Raw genomic sequence first — 15,943 nt, forward strand, 5'->3', positions numbered from 1 at the left:
GAGAAACGTGTTGACCTATATATTATATAACTGGACAGTCACGTGGCGCTTGGCTCGTTAACCCATTTAAAGCCCGTCGGCAGGGAAAGTAGTGTCCCCGTGCACTTTAGACACCCGGAAACATCGCAAGTGGACAGGATACACCTCAAGACGCCAAGACACACGACATTATACACGTTTAAGCAGGGATAGTGACGGTTATATGACGTTAAAGTGGAAAGCTATCAAAAATGCACAGCTTCGAAAATGACTTTTTATAGCCCAGTTTGTAATGAGAGGTTCTGTTGGATGTCGCTGCAAGCAGGCAGGTGTGCTTTTCAGTTGTTTATTTGTATCGTATTCACTCCTGTCACACATGGAAACCTATATGAGTCCTGGCGGTCTGTTTTCGGCCCTGGATGTGTATGTTTTCGGGGCGCAGTGACTTGTACTCCAGGTTTAATTTATTAATAACAGGCTATTTTGTTGGCTCTTGGCTTGCTATCCTGCTTGTGACCCCCTCTGTGTTATAATCATAAAGACAAAAAAAACATCTTTCTCACCATGGTGCCATGTTCCACCAGTAATGTGGTGTGAATTTTACCCTCACGCAGCAGTAAAACAACCTTATCAGCCCACATGCAGATACACTGCTTCGGTAAGGGCTCTTTAACCTCGAATTCAGGATGTGTTTCCAAGGTTTTGCCATCCTACTTTGCTTAACATGCTTAATAATCAGCATAAATAATTTAAAATACAAATGTCTTAAACTTTAAACTTCAAATTCTATTTATTAAAAAAAAGAAAAAATATAAAGCAGCTACTTAACGGGTAGACAACTATGGATGTACGATAATAACTGGGTTGTGACATGGCAATATTATCCCTGCATCAGGTGCACTTACGAGAACTTACATAACCTAGTTGTTGTGAGCTCTCTGCAGTAACCTGATTTCTTCATGGACACCAGGAACCCGGTTTCTTAATCGGGGTAAGGGATTATAGAAAAACCCGGTTAACACAACTGTGTTTTTGCAGGGAGGAGGAAAAAAAGGTGAATTCTTGGCTTATCTTATTCTAGGCCTGGCTCGTGTTCAGGAGTCAATAGGGAAAGCACTGTGGTGGGATGGCAGGAGAGATCTGCATCACTGGTTGTAAAACATAAAATGTACAATGAAGCAAATACAAATGTTATTTTTAGTCCCCATACAGTTAAGTAAGCAATAATCATTATATTTTAAGCTGTTCGTGAATAATATACCTGCAAAATAATCTAAATAGACCAGATTTAGAAAGATTGCTTTTAAATGTGCAATCAAAAAGCTGTTCAATACATCCCTAAAGTTAACTTTAAGGTGGCAAATATCTAAATATCCAAACACATGGCAGCAACTCTGTGCATTTAGGCATGTAGACACGGTCACAACGACCTGCTGAAGTTTAAAGCGAGTATCAGAACGAGGAAAAAGGGGATTATGAACGTGGTGTGGTTGTTGGTGCCAGACGTCTGAGTATTTCAGAAACTGCTGTTCTGCTGGGAATTTTCCCACATAGCCATCTGTAAGGTTTACAGAGAATGGGCTGAAAGAGAGAAAATGTCTAGTGAGCAGCATTTCTCATTGTAAAGTGTCTTCTTGATATCAGAGGTCAGATGAGAATGGCTAGACTGCTTCAAGCTGATAGGAAGGCAATAATAACTCAACCACTCGCTACAACTGAGGTGTACTGAGAGCATATTTGAATCTATTGCACATCAAACTGTAAAGCAGATGGGCTTCAGCAGAAGACCACACTGGGTGTCACTCCTCCACTGACAAACTTTGGGTACCTCAGAACCAACTGAGCACAATGCAACACATCAGCAGCTCAGAACATCTCAAAGTGGTTTATTGGTGATAAAAGGGAGCTTACTATACCCTTAGGGTGTCCAGAGTCACCAGATCTAAATCCAATAGAGCACCTTTTGAATATGGTGGAACAGAGTGCCCAGTGAGTGTAAACAGCTATCTATACAGTGTATACAACATGTAGCTTCAGTAGCTAGCTAGCTAAACCACAACATCCATTCATAAGAATTTTTGATCAGCAGTAAAGCTGCAACAAGAGCTCCCTCTAGTAGCGGCAATAATCATAGCAGGAAGACAATGGATTGACACTGCTTGTGCCTCTATATCAGGGGTAGGCAACTCCAGGCCTCAAGGGCTGGTGTCCTGCAGATTTTAGATGTGTCCTGGATCCAACACAACTTATTTAAATGGTTAAAATACCTCCTCACTATGTCTTGAAGTTCTCCAGAGGCCTGGTAATGAACATTTGATTCAGGTGTGTTGACCCAGGGTGACATATAAAACCTGCAGGACACCAGCACCTGAGGCCTCGAGTTGCCTACGCCTGCTCTATATATTATAAGAGTTTGATGGAAATGTCTTTTTGAAGTTCAAGTTTTGAAAATTCTGATTATCCATTGTGCAGTGACCCGCTCAGTGCTGTAACTTAAAACGATGACCCAGGTCAGCGCTGCAAAAGTTATAGTCCTCGCAGTCACGGACAGTAGCACACCTTATGTTCTTCAAGAGTCATTTTGCAGCCTTCTCCACAGGCGGCACACAGGAAGCCCTGCTGGTTTAGCCTTAGGTGTTTAAATAAACACTAACAATCCATTTTTATCGATGTGTGATCACACTTTAGTCTGATTAGAGTTCAAGCATTCATTTATCATCCAGTATGAACCCCCCCCCCCCCCCCCAAACATTGAAGAAATCTTAAGACATGAAGTGTTTAATTTTATTATTTTAAGCATTTTATCAACATAAAAACTCAATGATGTGAATGAATATATTAATGAGCATTTCCTCTTCAACTCCACACAGTTGCCTTCAAGTGTCTACAACAATATGTACACATCATTACACAAAATATCGCACGACACAGTATTGGCCTGTGGAGGGTGGTTTGAGAACCTTAATTTGCCTCATCAAAGGGAAAATTTCAAATTATTTGCCAAATCACTCGGAAGCTTTCTTAGTCAATGTTAAATATATTTCTTGAAACATTGGGCAACAATGACGTGTCTGACACCAAGGCTGAGTCGTCTAGGCTGGTTTGGTCCATCAGAAGTAAATTGTCTGGCTTAATGAACGATAAAAGTGAAACATTTCATGAACTCGACCTCGTGAAAAAGCCACAATAATTCTATTCCCTTTAGATAAAGTGACACAGTAATGGATTTCAAGTCATTATGTATATATAAGAATTGTATGGATACCAATAGAAGATTTACCCTCAGTTTTCATGAAGAAAAAAAAAATCTATCACAAAACAGAGTTAGGACACTGAACACCAGAAAGTATCTACTTAACAAAAACTGCATTTTTAATCACTCGTGCAGTTGCACACACACTCACAGACTAGCTTACCATGAACAACCTCTACTGTTTGGCTGTGAAACAGGAAGCTCTGAATACAGCACTTGGGCGCTGATACCCAGGTTGTGTCAGAGCATTCCAGTGATTAGACAGAACCTTGAATGTGCAGCGGTAGCCATCAGCAAACACAATCCGCTTCTAATGTATGGGTCCTGCTCCTGACCTGTTGTACCCAGGTCTTAGCCCCATCCGTGTCAATTAAAAACAGCCCATAGGGTTGACTGTGTGATATGATGCAGATTGTTTTGGCTTGTGTTTCAAGGGCATCGCCAATTTTCATAGGGAGTATTAGCCTCCCTTTATGGACAGGAGTATAGTGTAGTCTGGTGTTTTTCTAGAGGGAGAAGTCTGAAAACTTTACTCTGATGATGTCACAGTGATGTCACCAGACTATGAACTTTAAAAACAGGCGGAACAGAGTTTGGAAGACACAAGCTTTGGGAGATAGAAAAACACCACATCATATGTTGCATTATAGAATATGTCAGGTTTACAGTATATCCTGGCATCAAGTTTAATACCCCTTTACATTTGAGGTCAAACAACATTTAAAAAAAAAAAAAAAAAATTAAAAAAATCCTTTTTTCAGTATACTGAATATTCCCAATGAATCCAATTCATCAGCATTTTAATGAAAAACAAGGAAATAATAAATAACAGAAAAAATATTCACGCATCTGCCCTCAAAATCCTTCATTAGTCATCATATGTGTCATCACATTTTCAGCAGGACTAGCTTGAAGGGGAAGGGGAAAAATATAAATGAAATCAATCAGTTGTAGACGCACTGTCTCCGTCATCCCTCAGAAATAATAACACTTTCAGTTTCATAAAGGATTCATTCCTGTGATGGCTACGGCTGAACTGCGGTAAAGTCCTCAGTAGATTTCCCTTCCCTGCGGGTGAACCTATAGATATCCTAATTGAGAAACATCAATCTCCCGCACATTCATTTTCTCACATGTGTACAAATAGAAATGGCAATTTATTCCATAACCAAGTTTAGCTCTCCTGTAACCCTTTTTTTCCCTTCTTTGCAGGTAGTTTTAAGTTAAGTGCAGCAAGCGACAGCTACATGTGAATTTGTGATGGTCAGAGTTCTTTGGTAAGCATTTTTTAGCACTGTGCCTTGTCCCAACTCTGAGCACACATGAAGCTTAAATGTCTTGTTGAGAAAGTGAGAAAACAGCCTCAGATCTGCTGTTCATGGTAAAAGGTATCCTTTTCTAGACATTTAAAAAAAAAATGCAGGAACTTGAATACACAAAGATCCACTGTGTTAATCTACAACTTTCATCCTTACTTGTCAAACAAAGACAAACTGTTCATTGTGTTTTCCTTGACACATATTTTATGAGTCTCCTGTTTATTACCTAACCTATAAACCACCTGCTTTTCTATAGTCCTGTTGTTTCTTACTGCTTTATCACCACAGATATGCCTTATCACTCTGCAGACACATCAAATCGAAACATCAGTGCTTTCGCTTACTCCTTTCCACTTTGAGTCAAAACAGTTGGTTATAATGAATGCCGTCTTATTGGTCTCACCTATATCTGGTTAAATATTTATCAGCTCTATGAAAAGGCACTTTGCATGTTTTGTCGACCTAAGAAGAAAAGAAGCGATTGGCCCGTGCACTGATCAGAATTTCAAATAAATCAGAGGAAATAACAAGTACTTTAGCACTGATCTGACCAAAACTCAGATCAGAAGGGGCACGCTCAGCAGTTTGTTTGGCAATGCAAATAGGGCAACACGCTGCAGAAACTGATGTCCAGCACAGGGTAAACTGCATTTCATTGTTTCCTGGCAACAAGCTGTTCTTATGCGAGAAAAGCAACTGTGCTGAGACAACGCTGCAGGCTGGGTTCCCCTCGCTGAGCTGCCACAAACTCACACGGTTTCACTAGCACGAGGGTTAGAGGATGGTTCCAGCATGATTTGAGTTTTTTGCTCATTTCTTTTAGATTTTCTATCCTTTTGATGCTACTGATTTTGAACCAGGCTAACAGCTAAATGCTAATAGCTAGATTGTGAATGCAAAGTCACTTTTTATATATAGAGAGAATTTTTTTGTTACACTTTAAGTGTAAAGAATGCTCTACAGTGGTGTTACATGCTAACATCAGAGTGGCAATGCTAAAATGTTTAACGTGGTCACCACAGTGGTTTAGTGTATTAGCATGCTAACATTTGCTAATTAGCATAATAAGACAGCAAAGCTGAGACTGTGAGAATGCTGCAGCTATCGCTAACTTTAGAGGCCTCTGTTGCATAAACTTTGACCCGATGATGACACTAGACGATGTTACACCTGTCCAATCATTGTTGGACCAACTATACCTTGAGCCAGAAGCACCGTTTAGCTAGCATTATCCAAACTACAACTATCCAAACACATAGCTTGTACTGTTAACCTAAGCCGTTTTACAGTTTTGATACCAACTGACCTTTAATTGGGATCCATTACAACTTTGTGAGCTAATATTTTAGTTCTAAAAAAACTTTTTTTTTGTTTGACCACTAGACAGTTGGCTCCTATATTCTTCAGTTGGGGTTAACTCTTAATTACACTTTGGAAAGTCAGCAAAAAAAACCACTGGAAATCATGCTGGAACTTGATAACAGAGTATTGGATACAATAAGTGAGGGGTTCCTGATTTTACCAATCATCCAGAGTTTGACTACAGTGTATAGAGCTCATTTTCAATATCAGAAATGCAGTTTGCATCTGACTAGCCACCAGTGTAAAAACTTATATTAAAAAGTTTGAGCAGTCATTTGAATTCAAGCCTTGTTCTCGTGTATATATATATATATAAAAAAAATAAAAAATAAAAAAAAACTTCTCCAGAAGCAGTATGCCGCTGAACATGCAGATATGCTGATTTAGTGTCCTAGTTAGTGAGCTGGCCTGAGTGCTATGGCTAAAGACGGCACGTGTATACAATATCAACAACCGAGGTAATGCGGTAATGCTCTTTAATTTCCGAGTTCTTGGCTTTCTTGCCGCGGCTGAGCAGACCTAAATAACTTATGATGAAGGTTAAATTTAGACTGAGAGGCTGACAGCGCAGCCTTCAGCACCAGCGGGGCTCCGGGGCCCGACCCTGTGTCCGTAAACGTCTATTTTTCTCCACCACACCGTCCACCCGTTTGAGTGCGTCAAGCCTTCCCTGCCTTCATGTATGTGGGGATGGTCCCTCGCTGAGTCAGGCCCTCAAAGCGTTTGTAGGTGTAGTTGAGGAACACCCAGTCCTTTGATTTGAAGTCTGGCTCCGTTGCGTTAGCTGTTTCACAAAGACAAACAACAAAAGCAATTTACCACTTGGGGGCACCACAGACTATGCAGTGATATCCCCCCTCATATATTCTAACACATTACAATATAAAATATGACTTATTTAGACTGAGCCCCTCAGTCTGTATTTGAAACAAGCCATTTTAGCTCTTCTTCCTTTTAATCCAGCTGTGTTCTGACTGGTTGCCCTTTGCAAACATAAGGTCTGACCAGCAGGTGGGTGAAGCTGCTGACCATTTTAGAGATATTCACTCTGAATGACATACCTTCAATCCTAAGCTTTTGGCTCATAAAAACTGTATAAAATATAAATAAAAACAGAATGCAATTATTTGCAAATATCAAAAAACCCACATTTTACTCACATTAGAACATATGAAACATGTAAAATGTTTAAACTGAGATGTTTTAGTGTTTCATGAAAAATATTAACGCATTTTAAATTTGATGGCAGCAACATTACTCAAAATATTTGGGATGGGGCAACAAACGTAAATGGCACTGAAAGGAAACAGTTGGAGGAACACTTTGCAAGTAATCAGAGTAAATTGGCTACAGGTCAGTAAAACGGTGAAGACTTTGAATATCTAATTTACAGTACATGATATTACCACAAGATTCAGAGAATCTGAAGAAATGTCTGTGTGCACGGGGCTAACAATCAACAGTGGATGCACATGGCCCGCAGGGAGCTCTGCATTAAAATCAGGCATGACTGTGTCATGGAAATCACTGCATGGGCTCAGGAACACTTCCAGAAATCATTGTCTCTGAACACAGTTCACTATGTCATCCACAAATACAGGTTAAAGCGCTATCTCTCAAAGAAGAAGCTATAGGTGAGCAAGATCCTGGAACTTCTCCCTGAGCCAACGCACATTTAAAGTGCAAAGCTGTTCTGTGGTCAGCCCATTGAAATTTGAAATTGTTTAGAATGAACACCCAGTCCTTTGATCCATGTCCCTTTCCAAACACATGAATGCACTGAGAGGAATGGTTCTGTATTTCCAAACCAGCTCCTACTACACTCTGAGATTTTCATCACCATCAGTGGCAACTAACCATGACTAACCGTGCCCACTCTTCCAACTTCTCAGTAGTATGTCGATTGTAAAACACACGACAATAAAACTGGACCGTCTGTGTATCAACACAAACTCATAAAAAAAAAAAAGACTCTGCCTGGTCCTCACTATGTAGATCAGCCCACAAGCTGATCCTGTTAACACCTCAGTGTGTCCCTGCAGTTCAAAGACTCCTTGTTGTCACCAAGTCTGTGGGGCGGTGGAGTCAACAAGCTGCCGAGGTGAGGCCGTGCATGGCTGCTATGACACTACAGACTGACACATGCACTGAGATCCACATGGGGATGACATCAATGGCATCAACTATTTAAACTTCTGATTCCAACATCCCAACCAGGACTGTGTCGTTTTCCTAACGAGCAGGATTGACAAACTTAGCCAAGCCAGCACCATCATTGGCCAAAATCTGGAGGCATTTAAGTCAGTGAGGGGACTGAACAAACTGCTCTAATCATGGACAATCCATCACATTCACTCCGTGTTATAGGATCAATAAAGTAAATGTAAAAAATTACTGCATTGTGTCTTTATTTTTGCTTCAGACAGTATCGCAACATTTTTGTAGCGTGGGTGCTTTATGACAGGAAATACAGAAAGGTGGAAGACAGATATAACACAGTTGTTTCTTAGAGCTTACAGAAATGATGAAATGTTAAATTGGACTACAACTTCTGCTTTTGTTGAGAACTGCGATGACTCATGTGTGGTTTGTCATGCTATGTCTGAATCTGATGAAAGGCTAGTTAGTGTTCCTAATCAGGATTTTCCTCTAGCGGCGACAGAAAAGCTTTCGGAAAACAAACCTGGCTGAAGGATGTCCGATTCAGGGAAGTCATCAAAGTTAGAGGTGTCGTCAATACTTTTGATTTCTATGGAGATGGCGGCTGGTCGCTCCCTGTAGAGAATCATCAATAGAAATAAGATGCATTGCGTTTTTCACTTTCCTGAGGGGACTGCATTCATAAGCAGCAGATATGCTCTTTTGTACCTGATGTGCTCCCAATCCACCGACTCAAAAAACTGGTGGCTCTTGATCTCGTCCACGCTCACAGCTCCGATCCGGTTCTCTGCATCTGTGCAAAACCTAAAACACAGCAGAGGTTTTCTTGGCATAACTTCACCTGCTTCCAAGCTTCACGAGGAAGAGATCTGAAGAGGTTACATCCCCAGTAGTACTTGTAGAATAAGGAACAATGTTACTGCTTAACCCACACATGTTGGCTTCTAGCTTCCATCAGAGTCATTATCACGAGAACCAAAGTTGTTCTTTGTGCTGCAAGTTTGTGTAAGATTTAATTTTTTTTCTGAATATCTAAAACACACAGGCAGGAAAATGACCCCAAAAAAGTGTTGAAGCTTCAATGACATAAATCACGCATTTGTTAGCTTCTAATTATCATCACAGTTAGCCATATCGACTACAGTGAAATGAAGGGAAAGAAAAGCAACTCAAGCTGCAGTTTCTCCTCTGAGAATAAAGGCTCAGTCTAGCCAAACATACAGTTTATACCTTAATATCAAGTCTTTGGCTCTCTCTGAGATGGGAACTTCAGGTGGGAAGACAAGTGTTTCCTTCCAGTTCATAACCTTCCTGTACGTCTCCTGTGGTGTCTCTGAGCAGAAGGGCGGATAACCTGATAGAGAACCAACAAGTATGTTATAACATCTGTGGCAGAGCAGTTGATATTACTGACTCTTCTGACAGGATAATCCGGCCGAGTTAATGATTGTCTGGCAAGAACCTGTGGGTACTTCAGTTTTTCTTTCATTTACATCCATTTAAAAGCTGCAAAGCATGAAAGAGTCTTTGAAATATTAACCCAACAGTGGCTATTTTTCACAGCAGGAACTTTTTCAAGGAACCAGAAACTTACGAGAATCACTACATTTCCATCACAGGGACCTGGATCTAAATAAAGTTCCAGGGAAATTATTTTTTCTTCCACAAAAAGTCCCTGCTCAGGTTCCAGTACTTTCTGTAAGTTCAGGAAATCCTGCTCACAAAGTTCCATATACTGCATTTTTGCCATTGACAGCAGATGTTTGATAATAACATTGTAAGCTATATTACACAAGTATTTGTGTAAATGCAATTCTTCAAATCGTCCTATATTGGTGCCCTCTGTGTGTGTCATGCTTACCGATGAGCATCTCATACATGATCACACCCAGAGACCACCAGTCGCACAGTTTGTTGTACCCCGTCTGCATGAACACTTCAGGAGCGATGTAGTCTGGCGTTCCCACAGTGGAATAAGCCTGAAAGTCACACCAGATGAGAGGTGAAGGTTTTTACCTTGAAACGTAGAAACAATAACATCAAGTTTACTGTAACAGGGAGATGCTTTCTTTATTATTCTGCTGTCTGTAGTACACGTACTCTTTTCTTTGAAAGCTTCTCATTTACAGTCATGTGAAAAAAAAATGTTTTCACATCCCCTGTGATTCAACAGCCAACTTTAGCTCCAATAAGTTGAAGTACTCATTTTCAGTATGACTTCATCAGTCTCTCACATTGTTGTAGGGGAATTTTGTCTGACTCTTTATAACATTGCTTCAGTTCATTTATGTGCAGCTCTATTTAGATCCCATCACAGCATTTCAATCAGGCTGAGGTCTGGACTTTGACTGAGCCACTGCAACACCTTGATTCTTTTCCTTTGGGATCATCATCCTGTTATATGACCCAGTTAGCTCAAACTTTGACTCCATTCTGGTATACAGAGGAGTTCAAGTCCCACTCATTGACTGCAAGGTGTGCAGGTACTGTGGCTGCACATCACACCTCCTTTAACATTCATGACAGTTGGCGTGTGGTGTTTGTGCTGATATGCTGTGCCTGGTTTTCACCATCCTACAGGCAAACAAGCTGCCAAAACTTCTGCTTTTATAGAATTTTTAATAATAATACGATTTTTGAAAAGTTACTTCTGTCACTGACACAATCAGTCAATTTTCTGACTTCAATTCAGGAGTGCCATTCCTCTCTCCTATAATTTGTCTAGTAAAATGCCAAAATTATACCAGCTGTCTCCGGTTCTTCTTCCAGGTCTCTGCTTTCCTCTTGGAGTTCATATTTTGAAAGGCTGAAAAATAAAGAAAAACAACCATTAAAAAAAAATTACATGAAAAGTTTTGTTTCTAATAGTTTTGCCAGAATTATTGTTATGTTATTTTGTTGAGGATGTCATGTTCGTGACTCACAGAAATCACTGGGCGGGTTGTGCGTCAGGTTCCTGTAAAATTCTGTGCGATGAGCTTTCTTCAGCCCAGTACACAGGCCAAAATCTGACAGTTTCACATGTCCCTGTGAGCAAATGAACATTTAATTAAGGAGTCTGCATCTTACAGATTATGATATCGGAAATCTGGAAACGTCTCTGTGAATCTGCATGTTCTTTTGTGTTTCTGTTCTCACTCTGGAGTCCAGCAGCAGGTTGTCCGGTTTGATGTCTCTGTGGATGAATCCCAGCTGGTGGATGGAGTCAATGGCCAGTACTGTCTCTGCGATGTAGAACTGAGTGGCCTCTTCAGAGAGAGTGTCCTTCTTCATCAGCAGTGTCATCATGTCACCTGGCAAAAAGGTCAGACCTTTTAGATCTGAGATCCTAACATCAGGTGACCTGAGATGGTCTGTGGATTTTGCCAGTACTAACCTCCAGGCAGGAACTCCATAATGAGGTAGAGGTTTCTCTTGTCCTGGAAGCTGTAGAACATCTTGACCACCCAGGCACCATCTGCCTCGACCAGAATATCCCTCTCTGCCCGGATGTGAGCGACCTACGGGGAGAGCGAAGATACAGGATCCTGAATGCAGCAGAACAAGCATGCCTTATTATCCTGGAGAACTGTGACGCAGGCAAACGCATTACCTGTTCTTTCTCCAGCATGTCTGCTTTCCTCAAAATCTTCATGGCATAAATGTGGCCTGTGTCTTTCTTCTGTACCAAACGCACCTGAGGGACACAGCATCAGTCAAAATCACAAAGAGATACCTTTTTGGTTACAGTCCCACAATCCTGGAGGCTCGAGTTTTGTTTTCGTTTTTTGTTTAAATGTACCTCTCCAAAAGCACCACGTCCAATGACCTTTAGGGACTCAAAGTCATCCAAACCGAGTCGTGTCCTCTTCAGTCGTAAAAACTCTGTCTCCTTTCGGGCATGCTGAGAGCGCCGCATTACTTTCTGTAAAGAAAACACAGATTTGGGAATAAGTCTAAGAACGAAAAGAGAAAAGTAGGAATTATGTAACTAAAGTACAAAGCGTACTGTACCTCCTCATCTGGTAAACCTTCCTCTTCCATGGCCTTCTCCAGTTTTTTCTGCCTATGAATAAAAACAATAGATTCCTTTAAAAAAAAAAAAATGCAAATAACACACAAGCTTCCTCATGATACACAAATTAGAGTGGAGAGGAAAAATGAAAAAAGGGGGAAAAAAACAAAAAACAAAAACAGGAAGAGATTCGATGACCTCGGACGTGTCAAATCTTGAAAATGAATCCCCCTCACAGTTTATGCAGGGGTGTAAACAGGGACCCAGCCTTCTTTTACAGGAGCCACTGAACTGTGACGCCTGGACAAAAGATCGACTCTCAGGTAACGTGAGAACAGAAGTGGTCAGATTCCCTGTGTTGTGTTCACACCTAGGATGAAACGTGTCTGCATTGTTAGCTTTTCCAGTGGTTAGTCGGAGGGACACTTGATGCGTGCATAACCTAAGCATTTAAATGGTATGATGCTCAGTTAGTAAAGGAATAAAAAGTTCTATGCAGTACCTCATCTCACGCTCTTCGTGCTGGGTGAGCAGAGTGCTGTAGAAATTTTCCAGTGTCAGCTTGGCCACTGTCACCCTCTCTCGGGTGTGGTTGCTCATGGGAAGGGCAGCTGCAGTCCCTCCCGTCATGGCCATACTATCCTGCAAGACAACAGAAACAATAAAAGAACAAAGATCAGATTGTGCACATCGGTCCGCTGATGTGCAGGAAGTATCTGTACTATCCACTCCACACTAACGTTTCCGAAGATATAGACAGACATGTGCAAACTCCATAATCAGAGCGCCGCGAAAGTTTTCTCCCCACTGCCAGGTAGGAGCTCGACTGACAGCAGGTAACCTCAGGGAAGGTTTAAAATATCACCAGGATACAGGCCACACCCAGAAATTCTTTGTCTGTGTTTTCTTTTCCTTTCAATTTTAACATAAATCAATAAACTATAACAGATAACAGAAACAAAGGAGTTCAAAGGAATTTCCTTTGAAACTGTCACTCTGACTGCTTTCTAAACTAATTTTATGCTTCCACACAGTCAAACACAACAATATAATATGCTCCGTTTATTATCTTACGTCTGTTGATTCGGTCCTCTGCTAAAATTTGACCTTGCAAGTCTTCACTCCATGCATTCAGCTTGTGAAGTAACTCTCATAGAAACAGAATATAAGCAGATTATAAAAGCTACACTCTGCCCGTCCTGTTTGCAAACTGTGCTGTATTCTGCGCGGCCATGACAGTGTTTCCACCACAAATACTGCAGCCCTCAGGTAACGACGAGGGCGTGGACACACCTGTATCTGAGGTACGATTACACATACTCTATGAACTGGAAAGGGATTGCACACCACCACGACTGTCACGGCAGACTTACCATAAAAGTACTACACTACATAAATACATGTAGAAGGATGACAGTAACATTATTCCTGGCGTGCCAAGTGTCTGCTTTAGAGCAAACAAAAAAGGTCTAATGTCAAAATAGAGCCAGACCGTTCCATCGGTCAGCCAGTATTTTTAGTTTATTTTTACTATCCACGTAAGTGTTATCACATATGCGCCAAAATAAACAGCCCTGCCTGTGCACAGCAGCTCCGACTCACTGGTTTACTACAGCCTCATCCCTGTCTGCAGCACCGCAGCTGACTGGATGATGTTTCTGAGTCAGGTGTTGTCGCCATGACTGGTAACTAAGCAGATTGTTCAATACTGTATTTTAATGTGTAACCAATGGCAGGGTGTATCAAAGAGGCGTTTTCAAAAGGCTGTGCTTTTTTAAAGTAATGGACATGGAAGCTTGTGGCAAATACATGGCCAATACATTTCTTGAATTTAAAGTTTTACACACAAACATGTTCACAAGTGCTCAATGTGCTCCAGATAATAAACTGGACCCATACTTTTGCAAGCATGTATTGAGCCACTGCAGCCACTGCTGTTGCTCCCTACCAGCAACTACGTGAAACTCACGAAAGTGTTTACAGTCGTTGCCGGGCTAACAGTTGCAGAACCACATGGTTCTGTTTGATACAGCCTGTGCTGTTTGCACATGTTAGTGATGCCTCAGGCTGCTTTTTCATATCTAATACTGTGACAGTGAGTATCTACCAAGCTTTCCCAACTCATATCATCTGCTAATATGCTGCCTGTGACAGAGTTACCTTTATGGCATGTTGCTCAAACTTGCAGGAAGGATTTCTCAACATCAAATCTAGTATTGTTTAGCCACTACTTCAAAGAGGATATATTATTTAAACCTCCAAAACTCTGACTCCATACCCATCCACTGGTCTGGATTGGAGTCAGAGAGGTTTAAATAACACATAAATAACATATATTCATATAAAATGTGAAGGTGGACATAAGTTTTGTACGTTTAACTGTATTTTTTAGTTTTACAGCTTTTCCTGCTGATAAAGACCTCTCCCATGGCCATTCATACTACACCAGAGTAATTAAGTAATAGACAAAAAAAAAAAGTTTTTCATTAAAGAAACTGGGAAACACTATTTAAATTTGACTTCTTTTTCTTAAATTATGATGTCTCAGGGATTACATGTGTAGTTTACACTGACAGAAAGTAGAGTGTGGTCCAGCCCATTTAAAATCAAAGAAGGCTGTACGTGGCCCACGAACTAAAAAGAGTTTGACATCCTTGAATTAAGTAATTTCAGCCGTTCTTGCCATGTGTCATGTGCCATAGATACCAGTGTAATATTACTGGTAATTAGCTCATATTGTCCACTTTATCAGCCAAAGCAGTTTATTAGTGGAACTGCAGCAACAGCACACTTTATAGAAAAAGCAGACGTTACCAACACTGGCTTTACTGTTTCAAACCCTTGCGTGTTGTAAAAGTGACAATGTACATTCATGCCAAGGGTTCAGCTCTGGAACAGATCCCAAGCAGTGTAGCCTTAAGTCCAGATGAAAGAGCTTGAAAACGTTCAACTACTTGGGAAGAGTTTTCTCTACAAAGCCCTCATGTGGGTGGAATGAAAAGCTCAGGCAGCAAAAGAAACATACATGCACGTGAGGCTGAGGCCACTAGTAGTTTAAACATAATCAGAGACAAATGATCATGCTAAAGAGCACAAGAAAGGAAAAAAGAAGAAAGAAGTTTGATTTTCCCCCAGCGAAATTCAAAGAATATAAAAAAAACAAACACAAAAACAACAGACTGTGAACATATTATGTAACAAAGGAAGTAAGGAAGGAAGAAGAAGAAGAAGGGGGGTCGTGTATATCATCAAAACATTTCAGCAGTTCGCTATCAGAAAAGGTATGAATGGGCTTGATTAGCTCACAAGGAGATAAAACAGCCCTGCAGGCAAAAGATAGGACCCGTGTTTCGTCTAGTCACTGGTCTTTTTCCCGTTATGGCCCCGCGATCCCACAACAACAAGACATTTCCTGACTTCTGAGAAAAATCCTGAATCACTGCTGCAAACTGGGAGGAAAACTGGATCAGTAGCAAACAATGGCTTCTGCGTTAGCGAGGTCTGTGCTGATGTACCGCACCACAGCACACGCTGGGAGCTCAGCCTACCAATAAAACAGCAACTCTGAACAACCACACTTACACTTGTGCATTCACGTGGGCAAGATGTGGTGCAACTTTTTTAAGGTTTTCATCAGCTATGACTGGACCTCTGTGTACTCTACCTGCAAGCACACTTTTCTTCATAAAGAAGTGGATACCACACCACCTCAGCAACTACTAGAAACTACTACATTAGAGGTCACTCACTCTGGGACACAAGTTTATTTCTCTGTGACTGCAGCTAATATTTCAGTTACTGACTAGATTTATGATTTTGACTGCTGATTAGGCACCGGGTAATGGCTGGGCCTTACTTAATAAGACTTTGAAAGAA

General features: G+C 40.9%; 1 protein-coding gene across 3 annotated transcripts; it reads right to left on the minus strand.

Annotated features, from left to right (window-relative positions):
• Positions 1-2,749: 2,749 nt before the first annotated feature.
• On the minus strand, positions 2,750-15,937 carry LOC120736436 (serine/threonine-protein kinase 38-like). 3 transcript variants are annotated; one of them, XM_040036504.1, is made up of 14 exons: positions 13,142-15,937; positions 12,570-12,709; positions 12,067-12,118; positions 11,855-11,977; positions 11,666-11,749; positions 11,450-11,573; positions 11,212-11,366; positions 10,998-11,100; positions 10,818-10,879; positions 9,935-10,052; positions 9,304-9,427; positions 8,782-8,877; positions 8,597-8,688; positions 2,750-6,697 (listed from the first exon to the last, which is right to left on the minus strand). In XM_040036504.1, the coding sequence occupies exons 2-14, from the start codon at positions 12,701-12,703 to the stop codon at positions 6,573-6,575; spliced, it is 1,392 nt and encodes a 463-aa protein (XP_039892438.1). In that variant the 5' UTR covers positions 12,704-12,709; positions 13,142-15,937; the 3' UTR covers positions 2,750-6,572. The 3 variants fall into 3 exon arrangements, with proteins under 3 accessions (XP_039892438.1, XP_039892437.1, XP_039892436.1); XM_040036503.1 differs by lacking the exon at positions 13,142-15,937 and adding an exon at positions 12,830-13,100; XM_040036502.1 differs by lacking the exon at positions 13,142-15,937 and adding an exon at positions 12,808-13,100.
• Positions 15,938-15,943: the final 6 nt, after the last annotated feature.

Source organism: Simochromis diagramma, unplaced genomic scaffold (assembly GCF_900408965.1).
Source record: "Simochromis diagramma unplaced genomic scaffold, fSimDia1.1 OVJJ01000371.1, whole genome shotgun sequence".
Taxonomy (NCBI): domain Eukaryota; kingdom Metazoa; phylum Chordata; class Actinopteri; order Cichliformes; family Cichlidae; genus Simochromis; species Simochromis diagramma.